Genomic DNA, 27,657 nt, shown 5'->3' with positions numbered 1-27,657 from the left:
CTGAGACAAGCCGCTCAGGTTGGGCAGGGATGGGGGCGCCCTGCGCCGGGCGTGCCCGGAGCCTCGGGCGCGGAGCCGAGGAGAGCCAGGAGGGCGGGAGCGGGGAGGGAGGAGGGAGGAGGGAGGGAGGGAGGGAGGGGCGGCACCACCCTCGGCCCGGCCTCCCTCTCCCCTTCGAAGGCCTCTCCGCGGGCGCCAAGTCCCTTCCGAGTTTGGATCCGCGCCGTCTTTTCTCGCCGCCTGACGGGGCCCAGTTGACGCGCGGCGTTGTTTACGGGCCGAGCAGTCCTCGCTCCCGCCGCCCGCCCGCCGGCCCAGGTGCCCGGCCGCCCGTCCACCGTCTCTCCGCCCGCCTGTCCGTTAGTCCGGGCGCCCGCTGACCGTGGTCCGGAGCGTTTCGGGCCGAGAGCGAGAAGTCCAGGGCGCAGCGCGGGGACCCAGGCCCTGCGCTCACGGCCGCGGCCCGGGCCGCGCCGCGCCGCCGGATTTCTAGCGGCCGAGGCCGCGCGGCGCCCCGGGGCTGGAGCGAGGACCCTCCCCGGCGGCGGAGGAGGAGGGGAACGCGCGGTGCCCCCCAGCGCCCGACCCGGAGCATGAGCCCGGCGGCCCGGCGCGGCGCGCTCTGAGACCGGGACCCGCGCTCCCGCTGCCATGGGCCCTGGGCGCGGGCGGGGGGCCGCCGCCGCGGCCGCGCCGCTGCTGGTGGCGCTGACCGCGCTGCTGGTGGGCGCCGCGGGCCACCTGTATCCCGGAGAGGGTGAGTCTGGGGCCCGGGGCCGGGTGGGGGGCAGCGCGGTGGGGAGGGGACTCCTGGTCAAAATGGAGCGGCCTCCGGGACTCAGCCGTTCTCGGTGGGGGGCGGGAAGGCTGACCTTGGCCGCTGCCCGCCTGGGCTCGCGGCTGCGCGCCCCCTGCGCGGGCCCCAGGCGGGAGGAACCTTCCCCCAGTGCCTGCCCCGCCGCGGGCCCCTCTCTCCGCGCGCCTCCCGCCCGTGCCCAGTCCTCTGCGGGTCGCCGTGGAGAAGTGGGGTCCCTGGGCCCGGGCGGCCCGTGAGAACCCAGTGCCCGCGGCACACACACTGGGTGGTCCTTTGGGGTCCCCCCCGGTGGGTGACGCTGCCAGGGTTGGGAAATGGTGACCTCCCCCCTCTTCTTGAGCTCTAGGCCCTTGGCCACCTGGGACTTCGGGTCCATGTTTACCCTTTTGGCTCGCGTTCGTGTTTCCAGATGTCCGGAGGCAAACTCTAGCGCCGTGGCAACAGCACAGTTGTCCTGGCAGACGCAGTGGCGGCTGTTGCCATGCTTATTATAATTAGCATCTCTCCCAATGCCACCGGGCGGCCCATCTTATTTCTTTGAATTCTTCTGGTGGCCCCTGGAGGCAGATACTGTTGATCACCCATTTCATAGAGGAGTAGACAGCTCAGGGAGGAGACAACTTATTGCCCCAAAGTCAGTGCCAGAGGGAGGACTTGAACCTCTCTGTGTGCTGCCCCGTGTCCCATTTCTCCCTGATAACCTTCCCCCTACCGCGCCCCAGGAGGTCTCTAACCTCGGGTGACCCTTCATACCACCTGCGCCCTCCTGGCTCCCTGTGCTGTCAGTAGACTGAGGCAAACCCTGTCCTCAGCACCCTCCTTGGGGCATGAGAGCAGGACTTTCTGGCTGTGGGGCGACTGAAGAATCATTTAAGAGGGTATAGCTGGGGTGTTGCACCTTGATGTCTTTAAAGATATCAGTTTGGTTCCTTCAGATTTGTCCAATGATGAGGAAGGGGTTGGGGAGAGGAGGGACAGAGCTCCTGAGTTCCGGAATGGCGAATGAGTATGAGGAAGCACACAGGCTCTGGAGTTGACAGAGTGGGCTTGCTGGGCACCTCTGCCAATCACACAATGTCTCAAAGCCCCTCAGCGCCTGGTATACAGGGTTTCTGCTAAGAAAGTACAAGATGCATTGTTCGACCTCCCCAGGTTTTGTGTCTGTGCACACGTTCCTGTGTGGTTCCCGGCTCCTCTGGTCCTCGCAGCTTTGGTGATTAATTGTGGGTTTGTGCCTGGGCTTCCAGGGGTCAGTAGATGGCATATCACTTCTTTACGGGGTTAGTTTCCACAAGGGCAGAGCTATAGGTTCCTTTTGTCCACTGCAGCATTTCCAGAGCCTAGAACAGTGCCTTAGGTGTCCGGTAAATGTTTGTTCTTGATTTAGCTCCTATCCTTATGCTCCCATGCGTACTCCTTTATCTCCAGACAACACTGAACTAACAATAATAGCAAATACTTGGTGGGTGCTGTGATATTTGCTTTGCATATATAATTTCAGTCAATCCTCATCACAATCCTATGAGATAGAGTTTATTATTCATTTCCCAGAAGGTGAGGAAATTGATTAGGTTACAGAGCCAGCAGGTAGCAGAGCTGGGATTAGAACCCCAGCTAGTCTGTCTTCAGAGCACTGGTTCCTTCCTTCTTCTTTTTTTAATCCTCAGCTGAGGATATGTTTTTGTTTTAATTGATATTTAGAGAGAGAGGAAAGGAGCAGGGGAGAGAGAGAGAGAGAAAGAAATATAGATGTGAGAAAGAAACATTGATTGGTTGCCTCCTGTACGTGCCCCAAACCGGGGAGTGAACCTGCAACCGACACTTCAACCAACTGAGCCACCCGTCCAGGGCCAGAGCACTGGTTTCCTACAAAGCAGTTCTTTGGGGTCTGGGCCTCTGCACCCCAGCCCTGCAGTAATGGTTAACAAAGCCTAACGGATGAGTAAGAGCATACCCCTGCAGGTTGGGGACAGGGAGAAACTCTACAGATCACTCATCTCTAATGTCAATCAATGGGGCATCCTGGCTCGGGGGAGGGCGGAGGGGAATCATTGTGAGTGTTAAGGAATGAGGGGCTCTTTCTCAAAGTTGTCACCCCAGTTCATCTTCTGTGGAATCCCTTGTTGCTTTTCTGAACTGGCAACGGCTTCTCTATTTCTCCTTGGGTTAGCTGGCTCTGGCCCAAGAATACCCACGGCCATCGCAGAGTCAGAAAGTGAAGGTAACGTGGGATGAAGCACAATAAAAACCTACAGAGCTTTGCGGGCGTCCAGTGCTCATTGAGGTGGGAGACCCTTGCTTCCAGATCCCCTAATTTTTCACGGCAGCATGAGATGTTTCTGGCGTGTCTTCTCTCGTGCACTCCAGGTCCCTGAGAACAGAACGACCTCCTGCTCATCACCTCCCTGGGGCTGCTCCTAACCTTTGCTTCTCTCCTGGAGACCTGCCCCTTGTTCCCGCCAACTCACTCATAGAGGTCATTGGGGTGAGCCCCTGGGGTCCCCACCCTACCCCGTCATTGACTTCCATCCTTATTTGATTAGAACACATCCTCTCAGTCTCAGTGGTTTTGCCATTGGGTTAGGACAGTCTTGGTTGTGGGGCTGTCCCGGGTGGTGTAAGATGTTGACCCGCTAGATGACAGTAGCACCTCCACTCCAGGTCCTGCCAACCAGCCATGTGTCTCCAGACATTGTCTCCAATAGAAAGCCACTGCATTGGGGAGATAACTTTTTTCTCAGCTAGTGCCCTGGCCCACCTGGGTCCCTGCCATCTCCCCTGTTTGTTCAGGGATTTCCATCTGCCTGGGAGCCTTACTCTTTCCTCTGAACCCCATTACCCACCACCCACCTCTGGCCTTGCCCTGCCATCTCCCCCCACCACCCCCAGTCGCTGTCTAGCCTTTAACCCAATGCTCTACCCACTGCATCTGGCTTGTGTCTCCATTGCTCTGTTGATGGCTCTAGAGATGGTAATGCCTCGTCCTAATTTTGTTTCCTGCAGCCTCACCCCAGTCGACCTCTCTGTTTGCCACTGCCCATTCCCTCCTGGAAGGCACTGATTCCTGGCAAATTTTCACCTGCTATGGGCTCTCCTGGTCCTTTTTCTTCCCCTCCCCTGATCTCTTCTTGGGCTAAGATGATGTCAGCTCTCTCTCCGTAGCGGGCCAGTTCCCTACTCTGATCCTCTTTTTACATTTATATTTGGTCAAACTCTTTCATCTTGAACAGGAGCCAGCAAACTGAAACCAGAGGGCCGAATCCTGCCCACCATGCCTGCTTTTGCCAATAAAGTTTTATCGATAGGAGCCACACTCATTCATTTATACATTACCTATGGCTGCTTTTGTTCTCCAACGCAGAGGATTTTGTGATCGCGTGGCCTGCAAAAATATTTACACTTTGGCCTTTTACAGAGAAAGTTTGCTGACCCTTGGTTTGGGACAAATTCCTTGAGGATCAGGATGACATGCCTAATAGCTCCTGTGGCCTTTGGTACAACTTGAATGAATCAAGTTAAATGAAGCATCCAGGAGTGCTGTGGTTTTCCTTTACAGAAGCCCTGTTAAAGACACTTATGTATTTGCTGTGCTGAAAATACTGGTTCCAATGGTGAGAAAATAACAGTGATGTCCCCTCCTTAGCGGAGTGTGTGTGATCTTAGGATTTATTTATTTCAAGTCGTCTTGGCATTGAGAGAGGATTCTGCACCATCAGCTCTGTCTCCAGAGCCCAAAAGAAAGTCGTGTCTGCTATGAGGTTTCCTTTCAAGAGCCCTTGTGTTCATTTCTATTAGGAATAAGTCAGGAATGGTTAGTTTACGTTTTGCAATCAGACTGAACTTACGTGTTTTAGAATTAGAATAGTGACAAGTAATGCATTCTCATTGCAAAAATAAAAAAAGTATAGAGGGGGGAAAAACAAGTTATTCGTTTTGCATGTATCTTTCTAAATTTTTAAAAATTTCATACAGTAAAATTGACTCTTTTTTTGGTGCACAGCTTTTAATTGTAAACTATGCCTAGTGTTGCGTGGTGGTCCCCACAGTCAGGATCCACAACAATCTCTTCCATCACTGCCTAAACTCCCTTGGGCCACCCTTTTGTCATTACACTGTCCCCACCCCTCATCCCTCCACCTCATCCCCGCCAACACTGATCTGTTCATCCCTAGTTTTCTCCAGACTTTAAAAAATATCTTATAATTGCTTAATATTCCTAAAATTGAACATTTTAATTTAACTACTCATAAGATCCTCATTATTCCTGGATTTCATATTTGTGAATTCGCCTACTTGCTGGAATTTATTTGTAACTTTATAGCAGCCGTGGATAAACTACGGCCCGCGGGCCGGATCCGGCCCGTTGGAAATGAATAAAACTAAAAAAAAAAAAGACCGTACCCTTTTATGTAATGATGTTTACTTTGAATTTATATTAGTTCACACAAACACTCCATCCATGCTTTTGTTCCGGCCCTCCGGTCCAGTTTAAGAACCCGTTGTGGCCCTCGAGTCAAAAAGTTTGCCCACCCCTGCTCTGTAGTCAACATCCAGAGCACCTGTGTGGTCACTCCCAGACGCCCAGAGCCGTGGAGTTTGACTTGACAGTTGGAGCCGAGGTCAGCCATGGCGGCTCTGCTCTCCTGTGTCAGCTCTCCTCGCGTGATTCACACAGTCCTCAAGATTTCAGACAAGTGCCCTTCTTGTGATACATTGAGTGCCATGGTTTCCTCATTTTTGTGCTTTTTGTTGGTGACTGTGTTGGTTTATGTGGCCCCATGCACAGCAGTGAGGTGCTGTCTAGTGTTCATAAGTGTGAGGAGGCCGCGGGGTACCTCACAGAGAAATTCGTGTGTTGGGTAGGCTTTGCTCAGATGAGCTATAGTGCTTAGTGCTTAATGCTGAATCAATAATGTCTATGAAATAAGGTGTTTCATGGAGGGGCTCCCTTTGTTCACTAGACCCTGGTCTTTTATTGGGGGCGGGGGTGTCCCAGTGGCTTTTGGGATTTTAGAAACATTTTATTTCCAACAATGAGCTTTTCTGTTTTGTGTTGCCAAACGTCAACAGGGTGTGAGTTCCAATTTGAGTTTAAGGCAGGCTTGTGAGGATTAAAATTCGATTTCAAATCTGGGTTTTTCTTGCAACTCCGTAAGGGTGTGTTGTCATGTCACAGGTGCACAGTCACCTGTTTTGTATTCTCTCCCATGCCTCTGTGAGAATGTGGAAAACGGGTACTTTCCCCAAACTGCGTTCTTTAACATTGTGGGGAAGGTAGTGGTTGGACACAAAGGGATGAAGACAGCGGGGCCACTGTTTTCTGAGGCCTTTCCATGATTCTTTGGTGCCAGTTGTTTTCAAAGATGAGTCCACCTTGCAGGATATCAGAGGAGGGATGTGCTTCGAGATGTTCCTTTCTAGTTGTACTCAGGCCGTTGTGTGGAGGCAGTCCGCTGGCTCCATGTGTAAACGGGACTCCTGAAGATGGCTTGGGCCTGGGATTTGATGTGCGATGTCCTTAGGGTTACAAAACTGTGGTACTGACTGGAGGAGGTGCCTTGGGTGTTCCTAGGTTTTCCAGAGTTTTCAGGTAGAGAAGGTGTTGGTGTCAGGGTGACTACAGGTCTTTGGTCCCCTCTCTAGTTCCCTGTCCTTAAATATTGTGCTCCCCCAGCCCCCACCTCTCATCCTTTTTTCCTCTCTCTCAGTTGTTCCATCTCCTCCTGGTTATATCACCTATTGTCACCACTTCCACCAGCACTCACTTGCCCCTTTCCCCAAGCTCCAGACCCACACCTTCCCAGCAACCGAGCACCCCAAAGCCCTCACACACTCAACATGCCCCCAAACCAAGCCTCTTGTCCTTGCCCCCCAAAACTGGGCCTGTATCAGCCTCTCCAGGTTCATCGGTGACTTCCCTTCTCCTTCCTCTCCACCTCTCTGAGGACCAAGACCCGTTGATTCTAGTTTCCTAGCCTCTCCACAGTCTTGCTCCTCTTCCTGTACCCACCTCCTAAGATAGGCCACCGAGGCCAGGCCACACAGAGTGGTGGTTCCAGCGTGCCCCTTTCATTCCTTCTCCACTCGGCTGCCATAGTGATTTTTCTACTATCTCCTTGGTTCCTTCCGTAGCTTCCAGCTAGATCCCTTCCCTTGGCACCTGAGTCTGGCCCCAGCTGCGTGCAGTCTTACTTCCCGAAGCACATGGCTGCAGTTCCCGGGGTTCTCTGTCCTTCCTGTCTTCACTTGAGTTTTTTGTGCTCCACACATCCTTCTTCTCCCTTTGCGCCCACAGTCACCTGCTTCTTTCTCACAGAGGCTGGTCAGAGGTCTCCTTCCATTCTTACCTGGCTTCCTTATCCACCCTTCTCATTCCCTTTCAGCACAGACCGGGAGTACCTCTCTGGACCCCCGGAAACATTGGTCTGCTCATTGAAGATGTGTCCTAGAACCCTTCTGGTCATTGGCCACTCATTTCCTCTCCCCAAGGACAGTCCGTTTGCAATTTTCTGTTTTGGTACATGTTTACCTTTCTAGAGACGAGTGTTTGCATATATAAGCTGATGTATCTATTTCCATATAAGTAATAGCATATCACACAGATTGATCATCTTGTTCTTTACCATTAAGATCATATTCTGGAGATCTTTCTGTATCGCCGTAAGGAGCCGCCTTGCTCTTTTTTACAGCTGTGTGGTATTCCGTCTCATCAGAGGCTGGAAAAGCCCGTGGGCCACATGTGGTGCACCACCCGCTTTTGTACAGGTGTTCACATTTTTAAGTGGTTGGATAAAAACTCCAACTGTGATTTTGTGACACGTGTAAATTATATGAAATTTGAATTTCATTGTCTCTAAATAAAGTTTAATTGGAGCACAACCATGCCACGTGTTGTCATGGTTTAGCGCTACAAGGACAAAGTTGGATAGTGACCGAGATGGTATGTCCCACAAAACCAAAAAGATTTGCTCTCTGGCCCATTACAGGAAAAGTTTGCTGACCCCTGCATTCTGTCATTGGTTCTTGCACCTGAGCACGCTTCAAGGTCACCTGGGGGGTGTGGTGAAATGCAGATCCCTGGGCCCCATGCCCCTAGAGTTTCTGATGGAGCAGGTCTGGAGTGGGGCCTGCGAATTTGCATGTCTAACAGGTTGTCAGATGAAGCGAATGCTGCTGGTCCCAGGACCCTACTTTGAGAACGACTGCATCACGTGGACGGATCATCATTGATTTAACCCGCCCCCTTTTGATGGACAGCGATGTTGTTTCCGTCTTTGGCCGTATGGACTGTGCTGGGTTGGATGACCCGGCACAAGGCTCATATTGCACCCTTGCCTGCAGCGGATTCCAGAACAGGAATCTTTGGGGACTGTAAGGCTCCCACCTTATCTATTTTGACAGTCTCCATGCCCAGCACGATGCCCAGCAAACAGGTGTTGAGCGAATAAGGGATGATTTCCACGTGGCTGACTTGCAGTTCTGGAACCGCCTCCTTTGTGGAAGGCAGTTTTAAGAGCCAGTCTTTCAGGCAGGCAGAGAACCTGAAGGGTCTCTGATAATGCGGTGTGCCCGAGTTTTAATTTCTAAAGACAATAAACCTGGGAATTGGTTCCATGTAGCTCCAAGGGGACAACGAAGCTCACTTCTCTTGTACTCCTCGTAGCTTTGATCATGCTGTTGTCGTCGTTTACAGCAATTGAGGATGTGACCCAGGCTCATACGGCTGGCAGGTGTCAGTGCTGGCGTGGGAAGCCAGATCTGTTGGGTTTCTACTGTGCCCCAAAACTGGTACGGGGGGGTGGCCTGACCCCTGAACCCAGGCTTATTGGTGCAGGGCCCCTGAATTTTGGAGAGAGCAGCGTTAAGATTGGAAAGAATGCGGAGAGGAACACGTGACCCAGAGTAGGTCACTGGGGCACATATTAAGAATGCCGATTCTAAGGAATGAGTGCATTCATGATTGAAAACAGAAAGTGTAAAACTCTTAGCATTGTGAAGGATTTTCAGAACTTTCTAGATGCCTTCTTTTGTGCCCCTTACACTTTTCCTTTGCTGCTTTCATGCTGGAGAGAAAACCAGGGGAGAGGGGACATTTTCCAAGACAGCTGTCATGTCAGTCTTCTTCTCTGGAAAAGTCGCAGATTCCAGAGGCCACGGGGGAACTTCAGCCCAGCACGGCCCAGCAGGCCATTCGGCATCGATGGACATGTTCTGTGGCTGCACTGTCCAGGACGGCGCCCCTGTCCACACTCGGGCTCTTGAAACTGTGGCCAGTGCCTGGCTGAATTTTTACTTTTATTTAGCTCATTTAAAGGAAAATGTAAAGTTTTATTTAACTTAGCTTATTTAAATTTTAAAAAATCAATACTTGATTCTGTTATTGGAAAACTCTTTTGTATGTTTGGAATAACTTGAGGTTACGAACCTATATTTTCAGTGAGTCACTTTGTGAAACCCACCTCTGTAGATCAAGCATTTCTGATTAAATTTTAGCATCTGAATTGAGACAAGCTGCACGTGTAGAGTACAATGGCACTTCAGAGGCATAGTGTGGTAAAAATCCTGTAGAGGATCTCATTAATATTTTTTTTAGTATTGCTTACATGTTGAAGTGAAGTTTTTTTATACACTGGAGTAAGTAAAATACATTGACTTTCATGTTTCTTTTTGAAACATGAAAGTTGGTTGGACAGTCTGTTCAGTGTTACCTTATCTCTGGATCTATTTTTGTTCATCCGTTTATGTTGTTTATTATATTCCACAAATGAGTGAGATCATGTGATATTTATCTTTCTCCCACTGGCTTATTTCGCTTAGCATAATGCTCTCCAGTTCCATCCATGCTGTTGCAATTGGTAAAAGTTCCTTCTTTTTTATAGCAGTGTAGTATTCCATCGTGTAGATGTACCACAGTTTTCTAATCCACTCATCTGCTGATGGGCACTTAGGCTGTTTCCAAATCTTAGCTATGGTGAATTGTGCTGTTATGAACGTAGGGGTGCATATACTCTTTCTGATTGGTGTTTCTGGTTTCTTGGGATACATTCCTAGAAGTGGGATCACTGGGTCGGTTAAATGGCAGTTCCATTTTTAACTTTTTGAAGAAACTCCGTACTTTTCTCCACAGTGGCTGCACCAGTCTGCATTCCCACTAGCAGTGCATGCGGGTTCCTTTTTCTCCGCATCCTCGCCAGCACTTGTTGTTTGTTGCAAATAGCTCATTTTTATGAACTCTTCTAGCCCATGGAACTCTCCTCGATGGCATCCTTCTCAGTTATATTTTAAGTTGTTTTGGGTAGTTAATAGTGACTCCCAGTCTGTGAGATCCAGGGCAGCGTCTGTCCTGTTCCCTGTAGAACTTCCAGTACCGGGAGTAGCATCTGGCATGGAACAGGCCTCAGCAGATTTTTGCGGAAGGAGTGAATGAAGGAAATTCTCTTTAACTGTCTTTCTCCAGGTTGTCATTACATGACAACTATTTCATTGTTTCCTTAAATCCAATCCACATGCTTCTTCATTAGGCATATTTTTGAAAAAACAATAATGGTAAAACTAACATAGTAGTTACAGCACAGACTTTGCGTTTGATTGCAGGATTGCAATCCTAGTGGCACCATCTCAAACAGCCTGTGTGAGTCTGTGAAAAGGACACCTCCTCTGGGATGATTGTTAGAATTCAGCGAGAGAACATGTGCTCCAGGGCATGGGCCGAGTGCGCGGAGAAGGTGCTCAGAAAATACTCACTGCCACCAGGGCCCCCTGCCGCCTCCTGCTGCTTATTGTCCTCCCTACCTGTGTGTGAGGTATTAGCTGCCACTTATTAAAAACTTGAAGCATCCTTGGTTTCCAACGGAGGCATTAAAAGCCAGCAAAGGCCCTACGTGTATGTATTTCTGGCACCATTTCTGACATCCTCTGGGTTAATTTCTGTCCCAGTAATAAATTTGTCTATTGTTTTAGACTAATAGGGACACATACGGCTTTAATGACTTGAGTTAGAGTTATTGGAAATTTACAAAAAGGCAAGTCTTTATTGTCCCCTATAATTATAGTCATTTAACTTTTAAAATCAGTTTATCGAGCTACATATAATTCAATAGCATACAATTTACCCATCTCAAGTTTACAATTCAGTGGTTCTAAGTACATTCACAGAGTTGCGCAACCATCACTACAATCAGTTTTAGAACATTTTCACCTTTTCCAAAAGAAATACCATCCTCTAGCTCTCACTCCTCAGCCCCTCGAACCACTAATCTGTTTCTGTCTCTCTGGATTGCCCGTTCTGAACATTTCATGTAAATGGACTCATACCCCATTGTGGTCTTGTGTGAGTGGATTCTTTCACTGAGCGTCATGTTTTCAAGGTTCATCCATGTTGAAGTGAGTGCCTGCTTCATTCCTCGTTGTGGCTGAATAATCTTCCGCTGTGTGGATGGATCACATTTGTTTATTCATTCACCAGTTCAATTAAATTTGAATGTCATATAATCAATGAGTACTTTCTTAGGACCTAAGTACCTTATATCCCATGCAATGTTTGGAATATACTTATCCTAAACAATTACTCATTGTTTTATCTGAAATTCAAATCTAACTGGGTATCCTGCATTTTTATTTGCCAGATCTGGCAACCGTGCCCGTCACTGGCGGACTGTGTGCCCGTGGGTGATGGGCTTTGTTCCTTGGAGGCCCGTCTGGGTGGGGATGGGGCTTGTAGGGAGGTGTCAGTTACTCAGTGCCGCGGAGATCTGTGTGTGCGTGCTGTCCCGGGCTTGGGCGGTGTGAGTGTGGGGCTGGAACTGGTGTCCTTGTCCTCTGCGAGGTGCCTCCAACTTCCTAATGAGGGAGGGAGCCAGCGATATGTGTTTTTTTCTTGATCCAGCCTAATCTGTTCGGAATGTGACCCAGGAACATTCTTGCTTTGTTTTCCTCAGATTTTTGCTCGGCTGTTTGCTTTCTAATTTGTGCTGCTTTTGTCGTCATTCTCAGGGTGCATTTTCAAAAGGATTTTCTACTCTTCTCTAGAACAATCTGTTTGCCTCAGAGATAGGAAGGGAAGGGTTAGTGTCTTGGAATACAGTAAGTACAGGTTATGTTCTGAGCCTTATAGTCCAGATGCTGAGGGCTGTGTGTGTGTGTGTGTGTGTGTTGGCAAGGAGAAGCTATCTAAAGAGTTTGATTCTGGTGAATGTTAACTCTAGTATAAGGGACACAAGAAAAGGGCTTTGATAGCCAACAAGGCAAGGTCTTCCCTGTCCAGTGCAGTAGCCACTAGCCTAATGTGTCTATTTACATTTAAATTAGCTAAAGTAAAATGAAATACTCAGTTCCTCAGTCTTACCACATTTCAAGAGCTTGAGAGCCACAAATGGCTGGTGTCTCCCAGAGTGGAGAGTACAGAGACAGGGCATTTCCATTACCGCAGAAAGTTGTTGGACAGCACTGGACCAGGGCTGGAGCGCCAAACTACAGCCAGAGGGTTCAAAACTCTGGCCTGCTGCCTGTTTTTGTAAATAAAGTTTTATTGGAACAGCCAATTTCATTCATTCACATATCATCTCTCCTGCTTTCGGGCTGTAATGGCAGAGTGGAGGAGTCTAAATGCAGGCTGACTGCGAAGCTGAAAATATTTATTATCTGAGCCTTCATAGAAAACATCTGCCCAGGCTTGGGTTAGGGGAATGAAGACACAACATCTAGAGATGGCTGATAATACTTGGGAGAAATAGACAATAACAAAATAGCTGACATTAATAAGCACCTATTATGTGCCAGGCACTGCTTGTGGGCTTATCCTGCATTATTTTACTCACACGTTGGACACAGCCTTGGAATCGTGTGAGAGTGGTGGGCCGGTCTGTTTAGTGTAGTGCAGGGGAGGTAGGGACGAAATCTTGAAGGCTGCAGGAGGAAAGTACAGGGTCATGAGCAGCTGTGGAGGGTGTCAGAGCCTGGGGGGGACCACCTGCAGGAGAATGGGCACACTGGGTGTTTGTGACGGAGAGATCAGACTTGCTGGAAAGCCCTTGCACTCCCAGGTAAAAGGTGACGAGGTCTTGGCTTCCTGCCTGGAAGGAAGGCAAGTTGAGGGGAGTCAGTGAGGTGGGAAAGTGACAGATTCAGCTCTCCTTGTGAGCACCTGATCCCCATAAATCCGTTTCCTGAATATCTTCACATTGACTCAGTGGAGACGGCTCCCCTCTCCCCTTGTGCGTTACATAATCCCCTGTAATCCCTCCGAGTGTCTCCATTATGTCATATTCCACGTGATGACATTAGGGCTTCTAACAGGTACTGCCAAAGGAGTTATTTTCTTTGCCTTTCAAAAGTAAATACTTAGACACAGACACTGCAGGGAACACTACCAATCAGGGTTGGCTATGGCATTTGTAGGTCTCGGTGCAGAATGATGTAAGGATTTTAAGATGTATGGAAGGGGATTTAGCCAAGGGCAGGACCCTCTGAGCAATGCCCTGCCGCCAATTCTTAAAATCCACCATTGTGTGTTAGCTCACCTGTCACACTTTCTGCATATTTTTACTCTAGTGTGTCCCAGCATGGATATCCGGAACAACTTCACGAGGCTGTATGAGCTGGCTAACTGCTCGATCATCGAGGGACATTTGCAGATACTGTTGATGTTCACTTCAAGGCCTGAGGATTTCCGAGACCTCAGTTTCCCCAAACTCATCATGATCACTGATTACTTGCTGCTGTTTCGGGTCTATGGGCTGGAGAGCCTGAAGGACCTATTCCCTAACCTCACGGTCATCCGGGGCTCCCGCCTCTTCTTCAACTACGCGCTGGTCATCTTCGAGATGGTCCATCTGAAGGAGCTGGGCCTCTACAGCCTGATGAACATCACCCGGGGGTCTGTCCGCATTGAGAAGAACAATGATCTCTGCTACCTGTCTACCATCGACTGGTCGCGCATCCTGGACTCGGTGGAGGATAATTACATCGTGCTGAACAAAGACGACAATGAAGAGTGTGGGGACGTCTGTCCAGGCACTGCGAAGGGCAAGACCAGCTGCCCTGCCACTGTCATCAATGGGCAGTTTGTCGAACGGTGTTGGACCCACAGCCATTGCCAGAAAGGTACGCCGGGGTGTGCAGGGGTCTAAGCTTTTCTCGTGCCTTGTTTGTTAGAGAAGCTGGAGGTATTACCTGGACCAGGAGTGGCAGCCCTTTTCTGCAAAGGCTCAGATATGAAATGCTTTAGACTTTGCAGACTGTACAGAAATGAGTGTACATGGCTGTGGGTGAATAACTTTATTTACAGCCCTAGCTGGTTTTGCTCAGTGGATAGAGTGTCCGCCTGTGGACTGAAGGTTCTGGGTTCAATTCCAGTCAAGGGCGTGTACGATGTGTCTCTCTCACATTGATGCTTCTCTCTCTCCCCGTCGGTCCCTCTCCCTTCCACTCTCTCTAAAAATCAAATGGAAAAATATCCTCGGGTGAGGATTCTTTCCAATTTTCACAAAGAGAGGGATGAACAAAGCTTAATGGGGAATTTGTTCCTTTAAGCCTTGCTTTTCCAGAAGTGACATTTCTGGGTCAAAGGTTCTTGATCCCGATTGCCAAATTGCTTTCCGGAAATGCTGTACCAGCGGAGCTCTCTCAACATTGGTGTGGAGGGACACCTTGGCCAGCTCTGAGTGTTGTTTGAGAGAATCTTTCATAATTCACTGGGGAGGGAGGAGCCATTCTATTTGAATTTCTTTGATTGTTATCAGGGTTGAACCTTTTAAAACATGTTTGTCCTGTGGGTTTTCTCTTCCTGTCCATGTCTTTTGTCCATCTGTCTTTTAGGACCTTGGTGGTGTTTGAAATACTCATCTGTGTGCAGTTTCCATAGATGCAGGCTATTAACCCTTTACCAATTGTGTTTTTAGGCATTTTGTTCAAATGCTCTAGATGTCAGTTGACAGAGAAACTTACAGGGTTGATTGAGTTCAGATCTGGATTTGCACACGCCTCTTACGTTACTTTATGCTTAGAGCGTTCCTTTCTATCCATAAAATAAATGTTTTTTCCCCAAATTTTCTATTTCCGTTATCATCATCAAAAAAATCACCTTGGACATTTGGGATCTATTTGTGTGTATGATTTGAAAGGATGTCCATTGTCCCCAAAATAACAAGTTGGGGGGGGTCTTAATGCTGTTTATTACAGAAATGTACCCCTTCATCGTTGATTTGGGGTCTGATTCTAGGTAGTCATAAATACATCTGTCTTTCCTTGCACCAGGGCCGTAACTGTTCTAATCCCTGTGGTTTTATAATGTATTGATATCCAGGGTGGGAAGTTCCACATAAACACACTTGCTACTTGTTTATTGTCTCCTCTACCCCTTACTACATTGTGAAATTCCCTGGGAAGAATTAGTGAACATGGGATTGAGGTGGAAGGCTTATGGGTTGTATCATAAAAGATAAGGAAAGGGCAAAAGGAGGGTGTGAATGTGACCCACGTCCCGCGTGGTTCAGGGTTCAGGCTCTGGAAGAGGGGCCGCCCGCAAATGAAAGAGACGAGACAAGAAATAATAATTTGGAAATTGGGGGGCCAGGCGAGAGCCCATTCTAAAAGGATGGACTCCGCTTGTGCTCAGGCCTTGCCATCCTTTTATTCAGTTTGGGATCCACCCATAGCCCTTAGGCAGGCAGGTTCCAGTAACAGACAGACTATCTTATCAGTGAGGATTGACATGACTGTCTGGTGGGGAAGTTGCTTCAGCTACCATTGTCTGGACTAAACAGTGGGTGCACAGCCCTGACCTTTGCCAGGGCTCAAGGGTCACCAGCCTCCCGGGCTCCTTGTCCACACCTCTCTGCTGGAGAAGACAATAGGCGGCTTTCCACACATCAGGGTCTTCTCACCCGAGCCCTGTGGAATTCTCAGTGAGGACTCCATCGGAGCCCCAGGGTGGGAGGAAACATCTGTGAGATGGTGAGAGAGTGGGACCGCCACACCTCTTCCGAGGAGAGGTCGGGCAGCGAAGGGAAAGAGACTCTGGAAGTTTGTGGTTGGAGGAAGGGATGATGGTTAATATATTGTGGAAAAATCTTGAGAATGTTGGTAGGTCAGGGACAGAGAGAAGCTAAACGACAGCTGCAAGGGGAGCTCTGTTATCCTTGATTTAGAGACCAGTGAGGTTACTTAACTTGCCTAAGGCCACACAGCTAATAAAAGTCTGCTGGGGTTTGCACCAGCTCAGACACAAAAAAGCATGTATGTTTTTGTGTGACCCTTTGTTCAGAAACGTGAGAGCCACTTCTGGATGGGGCGGGAGGAGCAGGGAGAACAGGGAACACTTTTACCCCAAGGCTGAGTTCTCCAAATGCCCAGGGCTCATATGTCTTGGGATATAATTGGAGGCATGCTTCTGTGGGTTTATTTTTGTATCCATTTTAGCCAAAATATCCAGGACCGCATTATCAGCAAATGCCCTGATATTTTCAGCAGGCTTTTTATTTTTTTATTTTTTAACTCTTTTGTGTTTGAGAACAAAGCTTGTTTTTCAGCACTGGGGGTTGCATTGCTGTGACTGACATCTGTGAGGGTTCTGAGCTCCTGGCATCTGGGCACTGTGCAGTGGTCCTGGTTCATAATCGGTGGTGGGGTCCCGTGGGTGAAGCATTGCCCTGTCCTGGGACAGATGTCACCAAGTGATTGGTGCTTTGAACTGGTGTCCCTGTCTGGTGAGTACAATTTATTGTAGTAAAATACACATAATATAAAATTTACAATTTTAACCATTCCAAGTGCTCAGTTCAGTGGCACTAAGTACGTTCACACTGTTGTGCATCCATCTTCACGATCCAGCTACAGAACGTTCTCATCTTCCCAGACTAAAATTCTGTCCCCACTAAACACTCACTCCATCTTCCCCTCTCCCAGCCCCTGGCTGCGCCATCTGCCTTCCGTGCCTGTGGATCTAACTCCTTTAGGAACGTCCTGCGAGTTGAGTCCTACAGCTTGTGTTCTTTGTCACTGCTCATTTCACTGAGCATACTGTCCTCAAGGTTCACCCATGTGATAGTCGGTCCGGCATTTCTCTCCTCTCTGAGGCTGAGTGATGTTCCAGTGCACGGTTGGACCACATTTTGTTTCTTCATTCATTCACGGCTCTTGGGCTACTGCCACGTTTTAGCTATTGCGATGAATGCTGCTGTGAACATGGTGTGTGTCTCCAGCTTTTTAAATGCTGCTGTGGCTTCAGAAGTTATGGTTATTTCGTGTGGTTTCTGAGTGCAAAGCATACTGAAACGAGCCCTCGGAAGACACCCCCCTATCTCAGGAGACAGATGCAGACCTGAGAAAACTGACAGCTCCTCTCGCCCCGAGAATCCTCCCAGACACGTCCTCGAGCTTCCGTTGTCCTTTTCTCGCAGGCTTGCAAGGCTCTGGGAGCTCCTGGGGCCCGTGTGCCTTTGGGATGAAGGTGTTCGGCCTTCCTCTGCAGTGACCCTTCTTCCACCCGGCCCTGAAACGAGAATGCTTTAGGCAGGAGAGCAGAGGAGGGTTAGGGGAATTAAAAAGAGAAAGTCACTGGTGTGTGGCCCCACATTCTTTTTCTCCATCACTGTCTATAGATTTTGGCTGAAGATGCCGAGAGGCCAAATACAAGGAGCCCTGCATGTGCGGGAGGAGAAGCCCGATCAGGAAACACGCTCATCGAGAGCGGACTGTGTGCTAGGCATTGAGGCGGGAGGGAGCTTGGGGTCCCAGGAGGGCCAGCCCCTACCTCCTTGGAGAGGATCTTCTGGTGGCAAATACACTGCGTGCGTGAGTGAGTACCTTGTGGGGAGAGTTACAACAGTGCTATCTCTGCGGGTGAAGGCGTGATTGAAGCCTTCAACTCATCTTTGGGGTCACAGGATTGGCGTGTCATGAAGGCCCTGAGGTTGGCCTCGCTGGTCTGTTCCAGAGTGGTCACAGGATGTGTGGGTTCTGGCAGAATTGCCCTGGAGTCCTGTCAGCCATGAACTGGTCATGATCTGGATCAAGCCTCAGGTTTGTCATTTGAAAAATGGAAATGATTTACGGGACCTGCTTGTTAGGGTTATGGTTAGGGGGTTAAATGAGATGGCGCAGGAGGTGCACTTAGCCCAGTACCTCTGTGAGTGTTCTGGAAGCTTCTCCTAAGTGCCATTGGTCCACCACTCTTTCTGGGCAGACAAACCACTGAGTCAGTGAATACCTGCCTAGTCTTGGCTGCGTTTCTGGCTTTGGTCTGGGAGTAGCAAAGGAGCGCCCACCATATGATGAGGGCTGGGTGCTGGGCCTACCCTGCTCCGCTCTGCTCGCCTGGCGCCCCAGCTTCCAAAGCTCTGCAGACCCCGCGCTGAGCTTTTGGGGGAACTAGAAACCACAGGGCTGGCCGGACCAGCTGCTCTCGCCAAACTCACTGGCATTTCCCCCCTGGTAGGCCACCCCAGCTGGTGCTGCCAGTCAGAGGGTGGGTCAGGCTGGGGCATGCTGGGTGCCAGGAAGATGGCTGGCAGTGCCACATACAGACAGCAAGAGGGCAGAAGCGGAGGCACAGGGGCAGGTCTCTGCTTCCCGAGTTTGCATTTCCATTTGTGTTTCAGATCCTCTGAAAGTTGGGGGCTCTATTTACATTGAACAGTAAATATTTCTTTTTTTCTTTTTTGTTAATCCTCACCCAAGGCTTCTTTTCCCATTGATTTTTAGTGTAGAGAGAGGGAAAGAGTGGGAGGGAGGGAGAGAGCGAGCGAGAAACATCGATAAGAGAGAGACACGATGGCTTGCCTCCCACAGGACACCCCCACAAGGCTGGGGATAGAACCTGCAGCCCAGGTATGTGCCCTTGACTAGGAATCGAACCTGGGACCCTTCGGTGCGCAGGCTGACACTCTAACCACCGAGAACACTGGCCAGGGCTGAATGTTAAATATTTAAACGCATGCCTGTTCTTGAAGGGTTTGCTTTTAGTCAGAAGTTTCAGCTTCATGTTGAAACTTTTTATTCCTTCATTTATGTTTTAGTTCTGCCTTAGAATCTCCTTGGCAACAAATGCTTATTTTGTGCAGGGCACTGTTGTAAGTGCTTTGCTTATGATACTGCATTCAGTCCTGCCAGCAATTCCTGTCTCTGGTGAGGCCACCAAGGCCCTGAGGAATTAGGCCGCATGCTCCGGGCCATATCCCTCCTAGTACTAGAGATGGGATTCGAACTTGAAACCTGGATATTCTGGCTCAGAATCTGAGCTCTTCAGCAGAGAACAAAGAACCTGGGGGTGGGCAGTCCCCTAGAATTTGCCGCTGCCAACATTCTGGCTGCCTCCTCTTAAGAGCCCTCTCATTCTGCCTTCAGTTAGCTGCTTCCCCTTCAGGCTGAGTTCCCTGAAATATAGGGACTGGCATTTATTGTGACCCAGCACCTGTCATGAAGAAATCCTTGACCATTCATGACTAATATTACTGAGCTTTTACTATGTGCTGAGAACTCACGGAATCCTCACCGCAGCCTATGAGAGGATGTTACTCCCATTTTTATAAAAAGAACACTGAGGCTTGAAGAGGAATTAATTTCTCTAGCAGAGCTTGCTGGGTAATTGGTTGACCCTTGGTTATCTGGTGCCCTTGACCAAAGGTCAGCAAACTGCTATGCTTGGTCCAAATCCAGCCTGCTGGCAGGTTTTGTATGCCCGTGAGCTAAGAATGTTATTTATATTTTTCAAAGTTTTGGGGGGAAAATCTAAAGGATAATATTTTGTGAGAGGTGAAAATGATATGAAATAAACATTTCAGGGTCCCTCAATAACGTTTCAGTGGTTCATTTATTCATTTACGTATTGCCTGTGGCTGCTTCAGTGCCCTGAAGAGAGAGTTGGGAAGTTGCAAGCGAGGCTGTACGGCCCTTTACAGAAAAATATGGTGACCCCTGTTCTTGGTCATGTACCTTATCACGATGAGGGGGCCCTTACAGGGTGGACGCTGTTTTCAGAGGAAGTTGGGAGCATCACAGCATTAGGCCAATGAAGTCCGCCTGCCCCTTTCTGGCCCCAAGGGGCTACCAACGATGGGAGGACATCCTTGACCGTCAGGAGCTCTTGATTTAGCTGGGGAGTTAGAAGGCGGGAGCAAATTAACCATTCAAGGCAGGTAGCCAGCAGGAGATGTCACAAGACAAGGCAGGCCCCCTTTTCCTCTGAGTGAGTCATCTGGCTGGTGGGTCCAGATACCTAAGAGCTGGAACACCTGGGAATCGTGATATTCTCTAGACAACACGGCAGAATGTTGGTAAATTAAATTCCTTTGTGGGTGTGCCACTGTAGTCCTGCAGAAAATAGAAATCTCTAGCATGTGCACATGGATACTGAATGGTAATAATAAATTTTAAAAGGACAGTAGATTGTGTAGCATGATGGGCCATGTGAGTTTTTTAAATTTATATTCCTTTTTGTATTGTTACAGATCTTTTTAAGAATCTAGATCAGAATTAAAAGCTCTGTACTGAAAATATTCTGTGGCCATTGTGATTTCTTTATCATTAAGATGATTGGAATTTTTAAAGTGACTTTTAGTTTTGGAGATGATTGGATTTTGATAGCGGGAAAGAAGTGCTAATGTGAATGTTTCTGAGCCTTCCTCCCTTCTCCTCCCCTCCCAGGACTGAGATAAGTAAGATGCCATTGGGATATGTGGAAGGAGATTGGTCCCGATGGGAGTGGTTATAAAGATGTGGTTTGGATGGCAATAATGCTCCGACGAGAGTAGGAGGGAAGGGTGTCAGGTGGGTGGGAAGGCAGTGACAGAAGCAGTGGTCCATTGTGCACTAGGGCCGTGGTTGGCAAATCGCGGCTCTCGAGCCACATGCGGCTCTTTGGCCCCTTGAGTGTGGCTCTTCCACAAAATACTACATGCGGGCGCGCACGTACAGTGCGATTGAAACTTCGTGGCCCATGCGCAGAAGTCGGTTTTCGGAAAGGAGATAGACAAAACAAGTCTACAAGATGAGTGTGGATGGGAGAGTTGGAAGGGGTCGACCTCAGCGAACGTACCTCAATCAGATTGAGGACATTTTTAGCAAAGGCCAGCTTAGGAGCACCCTAATTAAGTTAATAGCAATGTACCTACCTATATAGTTTAAGTTTAAAAAATTTGGCTCTCAAAAGAAATTTCAGTCGTTGTACTGTTGATGTTTGGCTCTGTTGACTAATGAGTTTGCCAACCACTGCACTAGAGTAAGGAGGCTGCTTCATGTGAGGAGAGGCTTGGACCATTTTGTGTGCTGAATGGCAGACATTTTCCTGTAGGTATGATGGGAACATCATGCAGGTTATCCCAGGGCTGTGTTCAGGATTGGCTGTTTTCACTGATACTGATATGTGCTGAGCCAGGATGTTGCTAGGACCCCAAAGTCCTTATTGAGTGGGGGAGAAAGTCAAAGAAGTAACTGTAAGGTTATAAGCCAGGTAGGCATAAAGGCTTTCAGTAGGCTCAAGGGTGCACTGAAGACTGGTAGACCAGTTGGCCACGTGGACTTCTGGGGACAGTACTGTCCAAATCTTTAGTAGTGAAGACCCAGACTTTCCGTTTTAGCAGGGGCCCAGCTTCTTGGAGGGGGCTCAGGGATACCAATTTAGCTAACTTTTTGCTTAGAGAACTAAATTGGCCCAGTCCTTCCTTTGGCAGAAGGTGGGATAGAGTTAAATCCTCATTATGGAAAGGGGCTGTCTGGAGACTTGGTAACTGGTCTGACGAGTTTTTCTTCTTCTCCCACATACTTGACAAAATTCATTGACATTTCCTACTGTGTCACCAGACCCTTTGTCAGAATTAAAATCTGTTCTTTGTGACTGACTGATCACCTGAAATGCCTCGGGGAGGTCCCTGGGCTCTCAGCCCAGGTGCTCTCTGTGGTCCTGCCTTCTAGCTCCACTCACCTGCACCTGATACAATGTTCTCTTTCCCAATAAAGAGAACTGGTGAGGTTCTATGGTTTCCAAATCGTATCCCTTATCTCCTCTCCCTCCTCCCCCTTCCCGCTCCTTCCCTCTCTTTAGGTTAAATGCTTAGAAATAAATAATGTTGACAGTGGGAAACTAACAAGAGAATTGCTTGCCCTTTGGCCCACATTGTCCACTGTGGGTGGGGCCATACCATTGGGCTACTTTCCTCCAGTTCCAGGTTTAGGAAGTGGACTGAGATCTCCCAACCCAGCCTCAAGCCACAGGACCTTGAATCAGGGATGGAGCCTAGTCATCAGGTTGGGGCTAGGATGGCGTCTGGAGATAAAGCCCAGAATCCTCAAGTGGCTGGAGGGTTTTGGGTAAAGGGTTATTTGACCTTTTATGATGGAAGCTTCTTTGCTTCTGGTTTTGTCTGTCAGGGAGGGTGTTTGGTCTTTAAGATAGCTGCAGTCTAGAAAGAGGGTTTGCTTGGGGGGCTTTAACTGTGGAATGCTCCCAAGTGGTCATCTATGAATGAAACTGTGATCTCATTAGAAGATCCGATAAGAACAGGTTTCAAGACCTGCTATTTAGTCACAATGGCACAGCGAGTGAGCAGCCTGATGGTGATCATTGACCACTAGCCATGCCTGTCCGTGCACGAACGGGATTCCTGTCACAGGCTGCCTCACTCATGGTGATGAGGTTAAGGGTTTTCACATTGGCAAAGCAGCTGGCTATAGCAGGAAATATGCAGAACAAGACAAATTGGACCTGGAGCATTCAAGATTTCTGTAAAAAACAATGTATTTTTTTCTTTTTTGTTGTTGTAAAATGCCCATAAGCTTTATTGAGTGACATTTAGCACATTTGCAGTGCTGTACAACCATTGCCACTGTCTGGTTCCAGAACATTTCCTTGTGGTCAGTGGATGTGTGGAGTATCCCTTTCCCCACTGAATGATTGGGGTGGTGTCCTTATGATAGCTCGAGAAAAAGAATGTTCTGAGACTCTCAGGGAGGATGAGTGCTTTTTATTTGTGTGGAACCACATCTCTGAGTTTCCAAAGCCCCCTTTTCCTTAGTCCCGTCCTGGAAGAAGTGCGGTTGGGATACTCGGTGGAGCTGAAAGCGAAGCCAGTGTCGGAGTCTCCGTGCCTGTTGCAGCCGGGTCCAGTTCAGCATCAGGCCGTCACAGTCCATTAGTCCATTGCGTGTGGGCGAATGCCGGGGACCCGGAGCGTGAGAGCCCGCAAGCCAGGAGTCAACCAAGAGGAACCAAGAGCCACGAGTGCAAGAGCCAAGAGAGCGAACTCCTTTGTTTAGGGGATTAAACATCTCAAATCTTCCTGCTTGGAGTGGCCACACCTACTCTGACCAATGACCTGCTCCCAGGTGTGACTGACAGCAGGTACTTCGCTAGTCCCCCCAACTTTCCTGGGCATGTGTCTCTTCCCCCATCCAGTCCCTCCCCCCATTGACCTGCGGGGACTAGACCCGTGGCTCCTCGGGGAGTGGAATGCTTCAGTCTCCTGGCGAAGCTGCCTAAATGAATGTCTGTAATAATTGGCATTTCCTTTGCTCCTTTCCTGTTATTAATAACTAGGCTAATTACAAGGGTATCATCATCACCTCACAAGGAAACTATGCCAGGAGCCTCACTCCTCCCCTCCCTCCCTCCAGCCCCTGTCAACCACTGATCTACTTTCCTTCTCTCTGGATTCACCTCTTCTGGGTTTCCTATAAACAGAATCATACGTTGTGTGCCTTTTGTTGTTGTTGTTAATCCTTGCCTGAGGACATTTCTTCCATTGATTTTAGAGAGAGTGGAAGAGGTGTGGGGGCAGGGGGGGGGGGAGAGAGAGAGAGAGAGAGAATATATCTAGGAGTGGCATTGCTGTGTCATTTGGTAATTCTGTGTATAAGTATTGAGTCAAGGTTCCTTTCCTTTTTTCTCCTTTTGGTTTTAATTTTAAAAACACCATTTTATTGTCAAACAAACCACAGATGCAGAAAACCACAAACAAATGTATAGCCTAATGAATTACTCTAAGGCAGTGGTTCTCAACCTTGGCTGCACATTAGAATCACCCGGGAATCTTTTTAAAATCCTGATTTCTGGGCCCCATCCTCCGGAAATTCTGTTTCTTTGTTACTAATGTTGTGGCCCCACCCCATAACAAAGAAACAGAATTTCCAGAGGATGAGGCCCAGAAATCAGGATTTTAAAAAGATTCCCAGGTGATTCTAATGTGCAGCCAAGGTTGAGAACCACTGCTGTAAGGGGAACAGCCTTGTAACTCCCACGTGGTTGAGAAATAGCACTTTGCCAGCAGCAATTGCCTCCTGCTTCCCCCCAGGCCTTTCGCAGGCTCCACCCCAGTCACAGTCCCCTCCTCCCCCCCAGAGTGGTCACTGTTCTGTCTCTTCTATGGGTCACTTCTTTCTGTACAGGTTCATTTCTCAAGTGGTGAGTCTCTAGACCAGCGGTTCTCAACCTGTGGGTCTCGACCCCTTTGGGGGTCGAACGACCCTTTCACAGGGGTGCCTAAAACCATCGGAAAACACGTATATAATTACATATTGTTTACAGTAGCAAAATTACAGTTATGAAGTAGCAACGAAAATAATGTTATGGTTGGGGGTCACCACAACACGAGGAACTGTATTAAAGGGTCGAGGCGTTAGGAAGGTTGAGAACCACTGCTCTAGACAGTATAGTTTAGTCTTGCCCATTGAAATATTTGGTATGTCTCTTGGGATGTACAGCAGTGATTCTCAGCGGGGGTGGGGTGGGGAGGGGGGTGATTTTGCCTCCCAGGGGACATTCGGCAACATCTAAAGGCATTTTTGGTTGTTTCAACTTGGGAGGGTGAGCTTCTGACACCGAGAGGGGCCGGAGCTGCCACTCAGCACGCTACAGTGCAGAGAAATCCCTTCCCACCGGGCCTGACCGGCTCCTAGCCCTGGTGCGAGAAGCTCTGGTCTGCTGGTTTCCTCTGCACTCGCCCCCAGAGTGAGTGCTGCAGGCCGTACGCTCATGGCCCTCTGTCCTCTGGACCCAGAGGCAGGGTCAGCCCAGGTTCTGTCCCTTCGGTGGATTTTGTTTGACATTGGCTGCCCCACCCCAGCGCTCTTTGCCGTCAGCCACTTTCAGAGGTGACTCTTTTGCTCCTTCCCTTGACATGGTTACGGGTGGCGGTGTGCACTCCGGCTAGTTTTCCTTTTTTTAAATCTGCAGATTTTGTTATTCAGCCTAGTGGTAGTCATGGGCCTCCCTTTCTCAGTTTTTTTTATGAACAAGGCACAGATTGGACATCATAATGAAACTGTTTTCTTCACAAAGGCAATTTTGCTGAGAAAATTATGTTTTATATAGGCACAAGGTCTGAGGGTGATCGCGAAGGAATTTTACAAGGGCAAGAAAACACACACGTTCATCTTAGGGTTGGTGGTTGTAAGACAGAGTGGGCAGCCAACCTCGAGACACATGACGGAAGGAAAACAATAGATCTGGCAAAGGAAATATGTGTCATGTGAGGATGAGTTTGATGAAGAAAGAAGTTGGAGAGTTGTCTTAATGATGCTCATATAGTGCCCTGGCTGGTGAGCTTACTGGTTAGAGCAGTGGCTCTCAACCTTCCTAATGCTGTGACCCTTTAATACAGTTCCTCGTGTTGTGGTGACCCCCAATTTCATTGTTACAAATTGAACATAATTAAAGCATAGTGATGTTATGGGTTCACTCAGCGAGATAGACTACTGACTCAGAATTTAAATTTAAGAGCCTTTATTAAGCTGGCCAGCTGACTACAGTTACAGCACCCTGCCGAAGCAAAGGCTGAACTGCAGCCCAGACTACTACAGGAGTTACATTTTATTATTAAATTTTGTGGAGGCCCAGAGAAAATGTGTCTTTCAAATTCTGGGCCCCCCAATATGGAGGAAACTCTCTTTATTTATACTTTTTCCAGCCCTTTGTCTCCCAAATTTGGAATGAGACTTCCGGGCCTTCTGGGAAAGAAGGCTTGCGTGCTGGGAAGGGGCCATGAGACCATATCTCAAGGCCTGGCCTAATGTCAGTACCTTCCTATCTATGTGTTTTAGGAACAGACAGCATAGCATGACCCGTCTGGCCGAAGTGCCAGATATGCAGCCCAGTACAGTGATTAATCACAAAAACAATATGTAATTATATATGTGTTTTCCGATGGTCTTAGGTGACCCCTGTGAAAGGGTCGTTCGACCCCCAAAGGGGTCGCGACCCACAGGTTGAGAACCGCTGGGTTAGAGCATTGTCCTACACACCAAAGGATCGTGGGTTTGATTCCTGGTCAAGGGCATGCACCTGATTTGCAGGTTTGATCCCCAGCACGTGGCGGGAGGCAACCAATCAATGTGTTTCTCTCACATCAATGTATCTCTCTCTTCCTCTCCCTCCTCTTCCTCCTCTCCCCCTCCCTTCCTGCCTTCCACTCTCTAAAAAAATCTATGGGAAAAATATCTTCCGGTGAATATCAACAACAACAAAACAAGATGCTCATGTAGTCCACAGGAGGGCATAATGCTTCACACAGACTGTCTTCACAGTTTGGAAAGGATGCTTTTGAAAGAGGTCCACAGCGCTGCGTGACTTGATTTGGAAACTTCTTGCAGTTGAAAATGTTATACTTACAAGTGTTTCCTGATGGGGATTGCAAGTGACAACAGTGGGCATTTGGTAGAATGAAACATAGGAGTTGGGGCCTGAGAGACTGTGAAGGCCATGTGGCCACGCTGGCCCTGAGTTCTTGGGAGGAGGGATAAGGGTGGCTCAAGTAGACCCGGGTCGTAAGAGTTACAGATTCAGAATCAAAGAAGTCAGAAAATGCCCTCAGTTGTCTCCCCCTTGACCCAAAGTGCGAATGTTGCCCGCACTGAGGCAAACATTTCTAAGTTTCCCTAACTCCGAAAAGGCCATCTTGAGGAAGGCCTAGCCAGCCTGGAATGGTCAGTAGGAAGCAGTTCTTCAGGACCTGTTGTTGCTAACTGAATGGGTGTAAGATGGCATGGGCTGTTGCTTTATTTTAGTTTATAGAGGCTTCCCTAGGCTTTGTAGCAACCTGCTTCCCTCATGCTATTTTCCCCTTAAGATCTTACTTCTTTCAATTCCTACTTCTGGGTGGGTGAGTGGGGTTTAGGAGGGTAAGGATTTGAGGGTCCCACCTTTGATGGCAGTGTAGAACCAACTTGATGACATTCTAGAGCTGCACATGGAGCTAAGTTTGCATGTATTACAATGAAATAAAATCAAACATTTGGTCCTCAGTTGCACTAACCGCATTTAGACAATGCCGATGTGGAACATTTCCATCATTCCAGAAAGTTCTGTTGGGCAGCACTGCCCTAGGACGTTTCATTTCATGGTAAAAGATAGCTCTGCAGTCAAATGGACCTGGATTTGAATCCTGTAAATGTGTGACCTTGGACAAGTTGCCTAGCTTTTCTCAGTCTGTTTCCTCATCGATAATGAGGAAATTGTAGGAGACTCAGCCTCAGTGTTTTTTTCTCAACTTTTAACTGATATTCTCTCTTTTGATGAAAATAAAGATCCCATCCCCCTTCTTTACTTTGATTTCCCCCTTAAATATAGCAATGAATGTTTTCTTCCCAACCTCTACCCTTTTGAGAGTCCTGAAATAGACAAAGAAGTGTCTTGGGACAGTTGGATAAAACAAAGAGGCCATTATAGGTACATTTGAGCGAGAAGAGGAACAAGGAAGGGGTAGGTGTGTTGACTGGGGCTGAGAGTGTTATCATGTCTGTGGGTGACCAAGAATGAGGAATGTGTCAACTCCTTCCTGGCTTCTCCCTTCTCTCCGGGGGATAGGAACAGAGCGCTTCTCAGTGTAAGTAGAATAGAATGGCTGAGTTGAGAG

The 27,657-nt window shown here is 48.5% G+C and overlaps 1 protein-coding gene across 2 annotated transcripts in view; it reads left to right on the top strand.

Annotated features, from left to right (window-relative positions):
* Positions 1-313: 313 nt before the first annotated feature.
* INSR (insulin receptor) overlaps positions 314-27,657 on the top strand; it is a 157,311-nt gene continuing 129,967 nt past the window's right edge. The window contains exons 1-2 of one of the 2 annotated variants that reach the window (XM_070416729.1): positions 314-757; positions 13,367-13,918. In XM_070416729.1, the coding sequence (XP_070272830.1) occupies positions 652-757; positions 13,367-13,918 (658 nt within the window). In that variant the 5' untranslated portion in view covers positions 314-651. The remainder of the gene's footprint in view (positions 758-13,366; positions 13,919-27,657) is intronic. The other variant, XM_070416728.1, reaches the window with a different exon arrangement.

The sequence above is a fragment of the Myotis yumanensis genome, unplaced genomic scaffold, assembly GCF_028538775.1.
Source record: "Myotis yumanensis isolate MYYU_CA2020_CCGP unplaced genomic scaffold, mMyoYum1.0.hap1 SCAF_5, whole genome shotgun sequence".
Lineage (NCBI taxonomy): Eukaryota > Metazoa > Chordata > Mammalia > Chiroptera > Vespertilionidae > Myotis > Myotis yumanensis.
This window is presented reverse-complemented; position numbering and strand designations above follow the sequence as displayed.